Here is a 14,172-nt window from a genome sequence, read left to right as displayed (position 1 = left end):
ATTAAAAATAAACTACCATATGATCCAGCAGTTCCACTTCTAGGTACTTATCCAAAGAAAATGAGAACACTAACTCAAAAAGATATAGGCACCCTCATGTTCATTATTTACAGTAGTCAAGATATAGAAGCAACCTAAGTATCCATCAATGAATGAATGGACAAAGAAAAAGTAATAGCTACACACACACACACACACACACACGCACACAGAGCAGAATATTATTCATCCGTAAAAATGCACGTCTTGCCATTTGGGACAACGTGGATGGATCTTGAGGGAATTATGCTCAGCGAAATAAGTCAGAGAGAGACAAATACTGCACAATCTCATTTATATGTACAATCTAAAAAGCAAACAAATACTATTAGAAAAAGGGGTCAGATTTGTGGTTCTCAGAAGCAGGGGTGAGGAGTGGGGAATTGGAAGAAAGTGGACAAAAGGTACAAACTTCCAGTTATGAGATACGTAAGTCTTTGGGATGTAACGTTCAACAAAACTATAGTTAACACTGCTGTCTGGCCTTTTGGAACTTGTTAGGAGAGAACCCTAAGAGTTCTCATCACCAGGACAAACATATTCTCCTTTCTTTTTTTTAATTTATATGAGATGATAGATATTAGCTAAACTTACTGTGATAATCATTTTTCAATATACGTAAGTCAAGCCATTATGCTGTATGCCTTAAACCTATCAGTGTTGTATGTCAATTATATCTCAGTATGCGGGGTTGGGGGCGGTAGAGGCAGTTGATTCTCCACTTGGCTCTGCATTAGAATTGCCTACAGAGCTTTTGGAAAAAAAAATAGCATGTCATATATAATTTTTATAATTATGTGTCAACACATAATTTTCAAAGCTCTCATGGTTATTCTGATGACCAGCCAAGCTTGTGAAAAGAACAATATCACTAATTAAGAGTTTTCAGTAGGAGAGTAGTCCATTTATTAAAATGTCTTATTAATAGCAATCACTTGCTTTTAAAAAAACACATTTATAAGGAAGTAAGTGAAAAAAGGAAATTGACACCAATTCAAGAAGCAGTTTGAAAGCAGAAAACTGAAAGGTAAATATTAGAAGAGAGAAAGAAGCCGCTTCTCTCTTTTTGCCTCTATATTGCCTGCTTTTTTTCTCTCAAAGAAGGTAGTGGATGAAAACAGGAAAAACAAGTTGATAATAGGAAAGTGAAAAGTAACACTCTGAAATTTTAGGTTAAGTTTTAAAATCAGCTTTTCTACTAAGCAACTAGCATAAGCATTACTTTAATTGATGCCCACATAAACATGCCAATAAATCAGAGACCCCCTTCAACTCTTCCCTCATTCCACACTGCAGAGCCAATTCATTTTGCATGTTGTATTTCAAGCTTTTCACCCAAAAGCCAACTATAAATTCAGTTGTCAACTGACTAGCTTGAAAAAACATATCATTGTTAAGTAGGTAAATTAAATAAGTTTTCTTTAGACATACACCCACACGTAATTCAGGAGGAAGGTAATGTTTATTATTCATTAATCCTTTGAATGCAACCACCATAATTTTTCAGGTTTAATTTAGTAGCAAACTTGATTAATAACATTTCCAGGAGTTCACAATTCCAAGGCTAAGGTTCCGGTTAAGGTAATGTGGTTATCAATTTAATATAAATGAAGTTTTTAAAAAAGGCTGAAAGCAGTCTGACCTCTTAAAGGAAAATATAAATGATCCAGACTTTTAGTCTTAGTAACATAAGTACACTTCAGGACTACGACAGTCAAAGAGAAAGATTTTAAGTGAAGATCAGAAAGGAGCACCGCTATTTTCTTCTACAACATGTATGTTTTGGTCATAGCATGCTAGCATGAATAAGGCCACGTGCCAAGCTCTGGCGTGCAGGAAGTGCAGGGAGATGCACTGCAGGAAGGCAGTGGTGACGGCGGCAGGCACGGTGCAGGGTCTCTCCGCAGGCGCACATCAGTCATCTTCTCCACAGAGCAGCAGGAGGGCTTTCTTATAGTCCCCAGATGTGTCCCCCTGAAACCCAAATGGACTCCGTTAACCCCCGTGACTCACAGAAGCCACAGAAAATAAAAAACTAAGACATATCTGGCAACAGATTTTATTCACATGACGTTTCTCCCAAGTGGGTAATCTCTCTGTGAGTGCCTTTCACATCAGGAATGTTTTGCAGAGAATTTCCTACTGATGCAACTGATGTTTAACTTTCTAATTTTACCCCTTAAAAGCACAGTTCTACCTAAGACAGTGAAGTACGTTCTTCCCTCTAGTAACACAGAGAACAGGGAAGCTTTTACAACCATGTTCAAGTCAAGGTTTCTAAACAAACTCTAAGTCTCTCATCACAGCAGTCCCTAACCTTTTTGGCACCAGGGACCGTTTTCATGGAAGACAATTTTTCCAAGGACCGGGGGGGCAGGGGATGGTTTCGGGATGATTCAAGGGCATTACATTTATTGTGCACTTTATTTCTATTATTATTACATCAGCTCCAACTCAGATCATCAGGCCTTACATCCCGGGAGTTGGGGACCCCTGTCCTATCACAGAGCATATGGCTGGCTATGGGGGGCAATGCTGGGACTGCCTGTCTGTTATGGCTTTGCCTCAAAGACGGAAGGGTAAGGTACATTTTGCCTCTGCTTGTGTCATGCACAGATGTGTGGGATAAGTTAACGTTTTAAGCTATGAGTCACTGGGAGAACCCTCTAGTACCCTTCAACCCAGCACACCACGCACACACAAAGTTCAATGCTTTCTCAACTGAGATGCTGCTTTGCACACAGCCCACATTCCCCTTTATCAAAGAGAAAGACCAAGACAGAGAGACAAAAAAAGATAGACAGAAAGACAGACAGAGACAGGAAGGAAGGAGGGAAGGATGGAAAGGAGGGAGGGAGGGAGGAAAAGAAAGAATGAGGAAGTTAAAAGGCCTTAAGCCAAATTTAATTACAGGCCACAGTGTCCCTTGCTTTTAAAAGGATGAAAATGACAGTAATACTTAAGCTCTTTACTTACTCCTGATATGACCTGGTTGGTTCTTTCCTGAACTATGAACCAATACCAGAGATAAGGTGATAACAGACAATAAAGAAAGGAAAGACCGATATGAAAGAAAGGAGAAACTAATAAAGACAGCTGGAACTGATAAAAGACAGAAAGAACAAACATATTATTATCGTGGACAAGACTGGGTTTAGTGAGTCATCTGTCACCACTATTAAATAATGCTTCTAAGCTCACCAGGAGCCTCTGCCTCACCGAGAGCCAATCTTTCACTCAGGAGCCATCACCCGTACTTCAGGGGACATTACGCCAAACTTTGTAACTCACAGCTCTAATCACATCCCTAAAATTCTAAACTTAACACAGGAATTAGGCTCTCCCACCCATGTCTTGCAAGTTATGCACTGGCCTGCTGTGGATTTCTAAACATAATTTAAAGAAAGGTTCTACTACCTTAATCATGGAATAAAGAGAGGCGGCAAAATTCTTCCTAAACTCCTTCTTAATGTTACACAGATCGATCTCACTTCTGGAAACCACAACTCTGATAAGGGTATGATCATCTGTCCCAGCTCCCTTTAAAAAAGAACAAAAGAGAGGCACAGTGTTTAAAAATGTCAATTATAGCATCAAACTCCCCTGAGTTGGGGTGAGTCAATAAAGTAAAACAATTTAGTAAAACTGAACTACCTGTTTTAAGGAGGAAAAAACCCTCAAAGTCTATCATCTAAAACATACTAGAGAGATAAATTAATTAGATAGAAGATTCAAGGCATGCACTTACCTTCATAGCATAGTAGAGGGTTTCTGCAAGGTAGGCAGGTATACTGCGAATGGATTTCACTACGAAAATAAGTAATATAATGGTCACACGCCATTCTGATGTGAAAAGGATAAAGTAATTAAAATCAAAGCTGCCTAACGCTTATAGCTCTACTTAAATACAGTACGAAAGTAACACAGGCTCAAGAGCTGCTCATTTGCAAGCTGCTCTGATCTCCTGACTACAGAGAATCTCCATAGATACCGGCTTGAGTTTCCCTTAGAGTTCGGAGTTCTACACAGAAAGGCATGTCGGACAGGGGCTGCAAGTTTTGCAGTGCCCCTTTCTTCTATGAGCACCTTTTTGCTGTAACAGTTTTGGCAGCCTGGGCTGTTAAGCCACAACCTTCTTCATCCCCAGTAAATTATACAGACCTCCTGGGGGTTTTCATTCCAATATATTCAAGCAAATAATGCAAGATTACTACCTCATCTAATCTGACAAACCTTAGACTATCTGTCTGTAACCTTAATATAGGTATTCCCTCCGTATTCTATTGATATAACATCCATGATTCACACAGAGAAGCATGAGACTCACCCATTTTGGTAGAAACATCCAGATAAACTGGTAACAGAAAAGAGTATCTTCCCTGAACATGAACCTGTCTATTGTATGTTAGGGCTCCTCAGAAATCAGTCTGCTTAGCTTCAGAAACTATCATAAAAGTTCCTTAATATACAAAAATAACAAATCCTTGGTTGGGGGTGGTGTGTCCTTTTCCAATGCTTACGAAAACAGCCACCAGTAACTAAAACTGTCATAACTTTTATGTGTATTCTATTATGAAGGGGCCATCTAAAAGATTTCTATTAAAATTCATTAACTGTGGACTCAAAGGAAAGGTCACTGTTAGTGCTGGTTCGTGCACACATTTAGCTTATTCTCCAGAAGACGGAGAGCACAAAAACTTCAGCTCAACACCAAATACTCAGAACAAACAGCAGACAGAGGTTCACTCCAAACCCATATGAAAACTGGGACCACAGGGAACTCACAAACTAGATGCTCCCTGGAATTTGGTGAGTACGTAATACGACAAACTGCACAAACTCGTTTCTCCAATTTTTCCAGGTTATTCTGAATATTTAGCTAAAATAAAATTCTGAACTATTTACTCAGAAAAATAACCGCTATCACACATCTTCCATTATATCAAAGATACTTATTCTAAATCAGATTCCAATTTCTCAGTCTGCTTCAAAACTGTGAGGATGGTATTCTAAAGAAAAATAAAATTCCACAGATATCAGAAGTAACATTTACAAGCCTCTGAGATAACAATGCCCACATTTCAGGTTCACAGTGAAACAGTAATACTTTTAATGTAGCTTCAAAATGATTTTTAAACAATTCTCTTAATGTTTCCATAAGATTAAATGAAATAACCAGATATTTCACGTGTTTCCAACATCAAGACAGATTTTGAATTGGAAATTTAGGAGTTTGCTTCACCCAAATATCATGATAAACTCTTTTTTTATACAGAAATAGGTGGTTATTTTCAGATACAGCTTCAACTGAATAAAATACTTTAACTCTTAACACCATGAATATTACATACATTATAAAATTACCTACCGACAGCAAGGAGCAGTTGTTCCAAATTACCAGAAGTCTCTCGGTCAATGGTTTCTTCAATTTGAAATCCTGATATAGTCATGTATTTGTCAAACACTAGAAAACAGGAAAACAATTTCTTAATCACATAAGAATCACTCTTTCCAGAAAGATACTTCGTCTAACCAGGTACTGTCCTACCAAACGCAAATCTCCCCTTTCTCCTTGCTGACAGACCTTGATTTTGTTCAGAGCCTCAACGTGCCAAGCCCAAAACAATGGATTATAAATGTTCTTTGTTCACTCATTTCCCAGCCTCTCCTTACTGGTTATAACCAATGAGATCTAAAGGGAAATCTGTGGGACAGGATTTGAAAAATCTTTCTCTTTCCTTATTAAAAGTAATAGACAGATATGGTGAGTTTACCCCTTTCTTTTCTTCTTGCTGTGAAAACGGTTGGTATGTTTGGAGCAACAGCAGTCATCGTGTGACAATGAGGTACCGAAGATAAGAAAGAGAACCAAAGCACTAAGGACAGCGGAGAAGAAAAACAGAAAGAGCCTACGTCCTGCCAAATCAGCCAAGGAATCTTACCTACAGAAAGCCCAATGTTAAAACCACTACTAGTAGGGTTTTCTGTCACTTGCCAGTGAACTTATTCCCACCTGATGCCACAAGTACTGATGAATACCCAGAAGTGAGCTCTTAGGTACCACTATCTAAGAGGAAATACTTGTAGTGAGCTATAGCTCAGTGATTTGTCACTATGATTAACAATCTAGAGGCCTATCTCCCTCATCACTCTGATAGCAAAGAGTGGACTAAGGATCTCTAAGTTTTGTAAAAGCTACAATAGCAGCAGAGAATTATGAGATTTCTCAAGGTCACCAAAAGGAAGAAATTTAAAAACTGATCCATTCAGTAAGAGCCTGTTATGCAGCAGGTATTTGGCTTACTGACTCTTGTACTTTCAAAATTAATCAAAGTACCTGTATCATACACATTTTTATCACTCACCCCTTCTCAAATGAGACACACTTCGTGTTCCAAAGATAGTAATAAACTTTTCTTCATCTGTTCCCCATTTAAGTTCTCCAGCCTGAAACAAAGCCTGTGAAAATTTCAACCTCAGTTAATAAATTGTTCTCCCATCTCATTTCCAGGTTCTTAATCACACTTGTGTTTTATTCCCTGAATATTAATTTGCCTGATTCATCACCTTATATTTTTCAATTCTGATGTTTCCTACTCTGAAACTCAGCTCACTAAGTTTGGGGCTACTTGGGAGCTTGCCACTAAACTGTGTCAAAGCAATAAAGCAGAGCAATGGTGCCAGGGTAAATGTTGCCAAAATGTCTACCATGACTTCCAATCATTCAGGAGCAATGATATGGTTGGTGGAAAGTTCTGATTACCTCACTGCTGATACATCCATTTACAGACTGGGAAAGTTTAACTAGGAGCTAAGGGGTCTGTGTTTTCTGTTTTGCTTGCTCTGTAGCTGTTCAGTAATACATGATAAAACTCCATATTCTCTCTTTACAACTGAAATTTAACCAATGCTAGCTACAAAAAGTTTTCCCATTTGTAAGAGATCACAACGAATTTTTTAAACACTGTGAGTATAGCACGGTGCCTGGCATACAGCAGGCACTTAACATATACTTGTTGAATAGTTTGAGTGTCTACATTTACTTTTTTACATGGAAAAGAATATATGTTTTCCAATGTCCATATCATTGCTGAAAAAATTATATACAAACATCATCATTAAATCTGAGTCCACTTATTGGGTTGTAGATTATTTATTAAAACCCAAAGAATCAATCTTTAAAATGCCTAGACTAGCCTTTTAATCGTTTCAAGGTAAGTACACCTATTAAAGCAAGCCAAATGCAATCTGCTGAGACTACTACTCGGAGCTGCCTTTATGGCCACAAGTGGCAAAACAAATGATACGAGGTGATCAAACCACGTGTCTGGATGTAGAAATTTTGATCACAGTATGTTTAAGAATATAGACTACGCTACTACAGATCTATTCTGTATTACACTTCCAGAGAATCATCTTTACACTCAATTTTGAAATTAATTTATTTTAATGATAAAAATAAACAACATCAATCCTGGTCATGTGAGCACGCGCTTCAAAACTAAAAAGAGTGTTACTACGAAAGTCATGCAAGTATCTAAACCTTACAACTATATCAGGGTGCTGCACACCTCTCTTAAGATAACTTTTTTAATCTAATTACAAAAATTACACATGTTCATTGATAAATTTTATAAAACAGAGACAAAACATAAATAAGGAAATTTAAATTACCAAGAATATCAACATCCCAAAGATACTGGCTACTACCTCTAGTATGTTTTCCACATACAGATAAGATATACATATACATTAACGCCTAAAAGTGGTGAAGGGCTCATCCTGTACAATACTGAAAGCACTGCTGAAGCCTCCTTTCTTATCAATTGTTCTACATTTCTAGGGATGTTCTCTAGTAGCTGTAGCAGTTGTATGGAAAAACCTGGTGAGATGGCTATTTTTAACTATAATCTCTTAATTTTCTTGGAAGAATTACGTTTGGGATCATTACCTAGTCTAAAACTACTACTAACTAAATCATATGCAATAATAATGACGGTATCATCATATAGAGCAATATTTAAAAGTTTTTTGTTTTGTCTTGTCTTAACGTAAGGGTTAAATGAGGATGCCCAATATCCACGGAGCTCTTCTGGATGAGGGACCCTCACACCTCCCCACCCTCCCCGTTCCCTCAGAGGGGGCTTTGATAACCTCTGGTTCAGTGCAAAGTACCGAGGTTTTGGAATCAAAATAGAACTGGTCCTGTCCTATCTGTGAGTCTTAGATGAGTTACTTAATCTCTTCTTGAGCCTCAGTGTCTTCACCTACACAGTAGGAATAATATTTCTATAGTGTTATTAATGGAGATTATATAACTCACATAACGAATGCACTGAACAGAGTCAGGCAATCAATAGCAGGTACTCAATAAACATTGATTCCTTTCTCCCTCCTTCCTTTAAGAGTTCAATTTTCTCTCCAGAGAAAGCATAAAACAAGGATTTGGTAGGGGAGAAAGTAAAATCAGTTCAACGCATTAAAAATGTTAAAAAGTTAAGTGAATTAACTACAAAATGTTCAATTCCCAGGTGAATGACTCACTGAGGCTTATCAAATCCCTGAAATAACAGGAATCCTCTTAGTGCCAGGTAGCAGTAGGGAAAAAAATTCAGATGCTTAGAGCAGGGCCCTTAGTTGTCTTGGATGGCGCTCAATTAAGAGACCTGAAGTTCCCATTAGCGATAACAGTCCAGGTAGCCTCGCTACAAGGTATAAATGGGTGCGTTCCCTTTTCATAACGCGGAAAGGGTAATTGTTTTCAACAGGCTGAATTAATTAATAGCATTTTTATGAATCAAAGATCAACAGCCAGTCTGTATTCTGTGTTGTCCCTGGTCACTGAAAAGGTAAAGAAAGCCTGGATACTATTTCAGGGGTATTTTAAAGTAACTTCATAAGTCAGTTTTCAGATGTACAAAGTTTCCCCTTCAGGGTTCTGAATGGTCATATCCCCTGCAGCAGAGGAAAGTGATGCCTATACAGCCTCAGTACTCAAAGTGTGGCCCCAGGACCCGCACGGGCATCACCTGAGGGCTTGTTAGAAATGCAGATCCCAGGCCCCACCCAGACCTACTGAGTCAGAATCTGCAGTTTAAGGAGATCCCCAAAGGATTTATAGGCACATTAAAGTCTGAGAAGCATGCTCTACAGTGAGTGCTCCAAGCAGAGAAATCAGTGAAAACGAGGTAAAAATGTACTGTTCCCGTTCAGTAGCCTCACACTGCAGCAGTGCTGTCATCACACCACCAGCTGTGCTGGGAAATCTGCCCACCGCCCGCTAATGCAGGCCTCACTGCAGTCATCTGAGACTACTAAAGCTGCTCCTTTCACCAGGACCACGACCCCTGAAAAGCATCCGGAAGTCCCACTCCTGACAGCAGGAGTGTGAGAACCAGCACATCTACAGACCCACAGACAATGCAAGCCTGGAAAGCAACAAGCGCGTCTCAGCAACGAGCAAGGCCCCTAACGGCTTGGGAGTACGGGTTTGTAAGGCTGCTCGAGCCCTGTTCCCTCAAGTAGGCAGGGTTAAGTTGGATCTTTCCTTCCAATCTATACTTACTCAGCCCGTTTTACGGTAACGGAAAGGAGAGAGAGGAGCTAACAGGGAAGAACGCCAAGACTGTTGTCTAGGGAAAGAGGAAGGGCTTTGGGGTCAGATAGGCCCAGGTGGAAATTCCAGCCCCATTACCACTCAGTGGGGGCCATGGGCTTGTTTCTCGAACCCCTGAGCTTCAGTTTCCTTATCTAGAAAACGGAAATGATCCCCTCTATGTTAGAGTTATGCACTGGGTCACTCATCAGTAACTCATGGTTACTAAGTGCTAACCATGTGCTAGGGGCAAAGGATACAAACTGAACTGACAGCTCAGAGTGCCCTGCGCGGGCAGCCAAGTAAATAGGCAGCTTCGGTATTAGGTGGCAAGAACTGCGACAGGAAGCTTGAGATGCTATAGTCTCCCCTGTAAGGAGCACCTGACACGCACCTGGGGGTCAGGCAGGGAGACCTGAAAGCAGCGAATTTGAGGACTGACCCCTGAAGAGGAATTAGGTGAATGAGCGGAGAAGGGGCGGGAGAAGAAAGAGAGGGCAAGTAAGAGAGAGAGACGGAGGCATAAGAAAGCAAGGGACAGATAACGAAGTAGCTTATAAACCACATTTAGGGGCTTGAACTTTATCCTGCGGACAGTCAGAACCACTGAAGGGTTTTAAGGTTTTAAACAGAGATGGGACACAACAGGTTTGCATTTTATAAGGGATAGTGAGGCGAGTGCCAAACACCACACAGCCAGCCCTCAGCAAACATGCATTTCCTTTCCTTTTCTCTCTCCAGCCACACAGAGATGACAGCGTCCCAACACCATTACGAAATCAACCCACCCCAAATTAGAATAATGTTCTCCTCTTTCCTATTAGCAAAGTCAGATCACACATCCAATGGTTACTTCATAGAGAACAGACAACTGGAGGAGTGAATATAGCTTTTCCCCTTTCAATGGTGCATGACTAGCAATCAAAATTTTACATTTTATTACATGCATACCTCTTTTTATTGTGCTTTGCAGGTACTTCGTTTTTCACAAACTGAAGGTTTGTAAACCCTGTGTCAAGCAAGTCTATCAGTACCGTTTTTCCAACAGTATTTGCTCACTTTGTGTCTCTGGGTCACATTTTGGTAATTCTCACAATATTTCACACTTTTTCATTATTATTAAATTTGTGATCAGTGATCTTTGATGTTATTACTATTGTAATTGATTTGGCATTTTTTTAGCAATAAAGTATTTTTTATTTAAGGGAGGTACATTGTTTTTTAGATATAATGCTATTGCACAGTTACTGAAGTATAGTATAAACATAACTTCTATATGCACTGGGAAACCAAAATAATTCATGTAACTTGCTTTATGGTGATAGTCACTTCAGTGTGGGGGTCTAGAACCAAACCCACAATATCTCCAAGGTATGCCTATATTTGAAACATGTGACCAGAGAGACAGGACTACGATATGTGATTCTAGGAACCCAAGTAATTCCTTTATTACCATTTTCCAGTTTTCAGGTCTCATGTTTCAAATTTCTTAACGCTTATTTCCTACATTTGACTACTTTATAAACCATACTGAGACTATAATGGAATTTAAAAGCCACTTAAGTACAAAATTTCATTAGGGAGTGACTAAAGAGCAACTGACAAAAGAACAATCCTGTTTAGAAGTCTATCAAAGGAAAAGTGGAGGAACTTTCAAATTCTACAATAACGTGTCATCTATTATGTAATAAAACACCATTTACCACTAAAATATTTTTTCTTCTTTATCCTTTCCTGCCAAGTGACATTGGCAGTAGAATCCGTAACACCTGGTTTTCTTGTAAAATTCTCTATTTTGAGAATGTCCCATAATCTAAAGGAAAATAACATATCCAGGTGGAACTCATTATTTACATGTAATTTATTTTATTTCACTTCAGCCTTGGGATAAAACATTTTGTTGGCCAGATCAAAATGAGAGACGTCTACTTACATGGGTCTTGTGATTTGTAAACGACCCATTAGACTATTTTTAGATACTATTACAACATATTATGATTTGCCATTAGCATGGATTCTTTTTTTCATTTATGTCATAATAAAGTCATCACATATTAAGTCTCATTCACCTGAGCATCTTGTTCAACCTGTGCTTCATCAAGTCCAGCATCAGGGTCTCTATTAGCCTAGAAGAGATAATACGTCACGTTACTGGATTACATGAATATTTTTGTTCTAAAGAAAAAAACGGTTCCACCTGATGGTTATGCACATAAAGCTTTTTCTCTTAGGAATAATATGCATTAATTAAGATCTTATCAATCCTACAATATTTTTACATTATCACACAAACACTGTCCAAAACCAACCTGACCCTCTTGATTTTAAAATCTATGAATAAAAGAGGACAGTGATATCCAAAAAAAAAAAAAAACAAAACAAAACAAACTATGAGTTACCTATTACGAGTTCAGGTCAGATATTCTGAAACACAAACACACACTGGCACCACACAGCCAGAATCAAGCAAGTACCAGAAATAATTAAAAGAATTTTAAGTGACTTTACTTAACTAGATTCAGACCAGTCCGGCTTCAGATTTTTTAAGCCACAAATAGCCTCCACCCAGTACCTGAAGGAGGACCACCAACATCCTCTGGTAGTACCCCGAAGTGTCCCCCACCACATCATCCTCCAGGCTTGAGCCATATTCTGCAACAGAATAATTTCACACTTATTTACAGCTTCTTTCAACTAGAAAAGGATATCTTGCCCCATTAATCCAATGGAAGAGACATAAAGGAAGAAATATTTGATTAGCATAATAGTTCATGCTTCTCTGAGCGCTCTGAAGACTGAAGGCAAATGTTTTAAGTGGTGAGTGGCTGGAAGAAAAGAAATTAAAGTCTCCCAAAAGCACTCAGTTCAAACCTAAATCGTGACTCGGCCATTTAGAAATGCTCTCAACCAACGTAGTTATTAATCTGTAGATACACGATGGTACTGGAAAGTCTCTAAACTACAATCTTAATTTTAAACTTTGTTTCCCTTTCTTTCAAATGTTTTACATGATTCATCTCCAAAGGTCTTCCACTCTCAAATATTCTGAGTTATTTTTTCCTTTGGGGCATGGCCATTCCTTCCCCTAATAAGATATTTTTCCTCTGCAACAAATAAAGTTAACTCTGAGAGACAGCAGTGATATTTTAAAATATGCCCTTCTCCCCTCCATTTCCAGCTATTCGACGTAAAGCCACAGCAAAGGGGAAAACCAGGATCTACAAGAGTCTACAGGTACTTTTCACCGTCTCTCAACCAGCTGCCATTGAAGGAAAGGAGGTATTACTCTAAGGCATTTAAACATTTCATCATTATTTGAAAGGAGACAAACTTTAAAAGCTTGACACTTCTAACGATACAAAAGAGATACATATTTATTTCAATCAGTTGCTCAAATACAAAACCTTGAAGGAATTTCTTATTCCTTCCTCTACTCCAACACCTATATATAATCAACCATCAAATCCATTTAAATATTTCTCCTCTCTCTGATTGATTCGCCTCATACCTCCCAGCAACCTAGGCTGAGCCATAACTGCCCAGCTTACCTCTCCCAACACAGCTACCTAATCAGCCTCTTAATTCAAACCTTCTTCCTCCCTCAACTGTCCCTTCAATACTCTACTATCCATTCAGGAGCTTACAATGCTTTTGAACCAAGTCCAAACTTCTAATCCAGTCATACAAAACCATCTGTAACAGAGCCTAACTGCACTTATTCAGTTTATCTCCACAATGGGCATGCACATTCCCTCCGCTACAGTCACGTTCCCTCTGTTCCCTCAACATACTTTTCTCAAACTGGTCTCCATGCCATGGCAGACAGTGGGTGCACCTTGACCAAAAATGCCTTCTTCACCCACTCGAAACCTATCTAGTCTTGAAACCCTGGCTCAGTGTCTGACCTCACTGTGAAGAAGCCTCTCCTGACATCCAAAGCCAAAATGACCTCTCTTTTCTGAATGAATTATTTCATTAAACATGTTTGATGTTTGAATTTTACTATCCTGTAACTCTTGTAGTTTTTTCTAAGTCATGTCATCCCTAAATAGATTGCAGACTCCTTGAGGACAGGAGCTTTGTTATGTGCATCTTCTGCATCATTCATGACAGCCAGTACACTGCTGGACATAGCTAGCGCACAACAGCACGGCTGACTGGATGGACCACACACAGTTACTATACCTCTTGTGGCACCCCATCTGTCATCCGGCAGCACAAAGCCTCATTCATCAATGTCGACATCCCCAGAAGGAGATATTTGAATATTATATCACGTAAAACTCAAGCGTGATCACCTGCAGCTGAGATACATGTATCACCTCTGCCTTAGTGGTTGGGTCCTATCCAACTACAAAAAGAGGAGCAGGAAAGAAAGATTCCAGCACTTCAAAAGGTACTTGTTTAGTTGCCGTAAATTTCACACCATTCTAACTTGCTGGGTTACAGGGTCATTTCTAAGATTAACCAACTAATGCCAAGATAGGGACCCATTTTCCCAGCTGCAGGCACTAGGCTTGGAGGTCTGCTGACTGAGC

The 14,172-nt window shown here is 39.2% G+C and overlaps 1 protein-coding gene across 1 annotated transcript in view; it reads right to left on the bottom strand.

Annotated features, from left to right (window-relative positions):
- Positions 1-1,482: 1,482 nt before the first annotated feature.
- Positions 1,483-14,172, bottom strand: part of ANXA5 (annexin A5) — a 31,335-nt gene continuing 18,645 nt past the window's right edge. The window contains exons 7-13 of the mRNA XM_061192019.1: positions 12,207-12,286; positions 11,704-11,760; positions 6,405-6,498; positions 5,408-5,503; positions 3,788-3,846; positions 3,457-3,579; positions 1,483-2,013 (exon numbers count right to left, since the gene is read on the bottom strand). Of these exons, the coding sequence (XP_061048002.1) occupies positions 1,954-2,013; positions 3,457-3,579; positions 3,788-3,846; positions 5,408-5,503; positions 6,405-6,498; positions 11,704-11,760; positions 12,207-12,286 (569 nt within the window). The 3' untranslated portion in view covers positions 1,483-1,953. The remainder of the gene's footprint in view (positions 2,014-3,456; positions 3,580-3,787; positions 3,847-5,407; positions 5,504-6,404; positions 6,499-11,703; positions 11,761-12,206; positions 12,287-14,172) is intronic.

Source organism: Eubalaena glacialis, chromosome 5 (assembly GCF_028564815.1).
Source record: "Eubalaena glacialis isolate mEubGla1 chromosome 5, mEubGla1.1.hap2.+ XY, whole genome shotgun sequence".
Taxonomy (NCBI): domain Eukaryota; kingdom Metazoa; phylum Chordata; class Mammalia; order Artiodactyla; family Balaenidae; genus Eubalaena; species Eubalaena glacialis.
The sequence above is the reverse complement of the archived record's forward strand: the minus strand, read 5'-3'. Positions and strand labels throughout refer to the sequence as shown.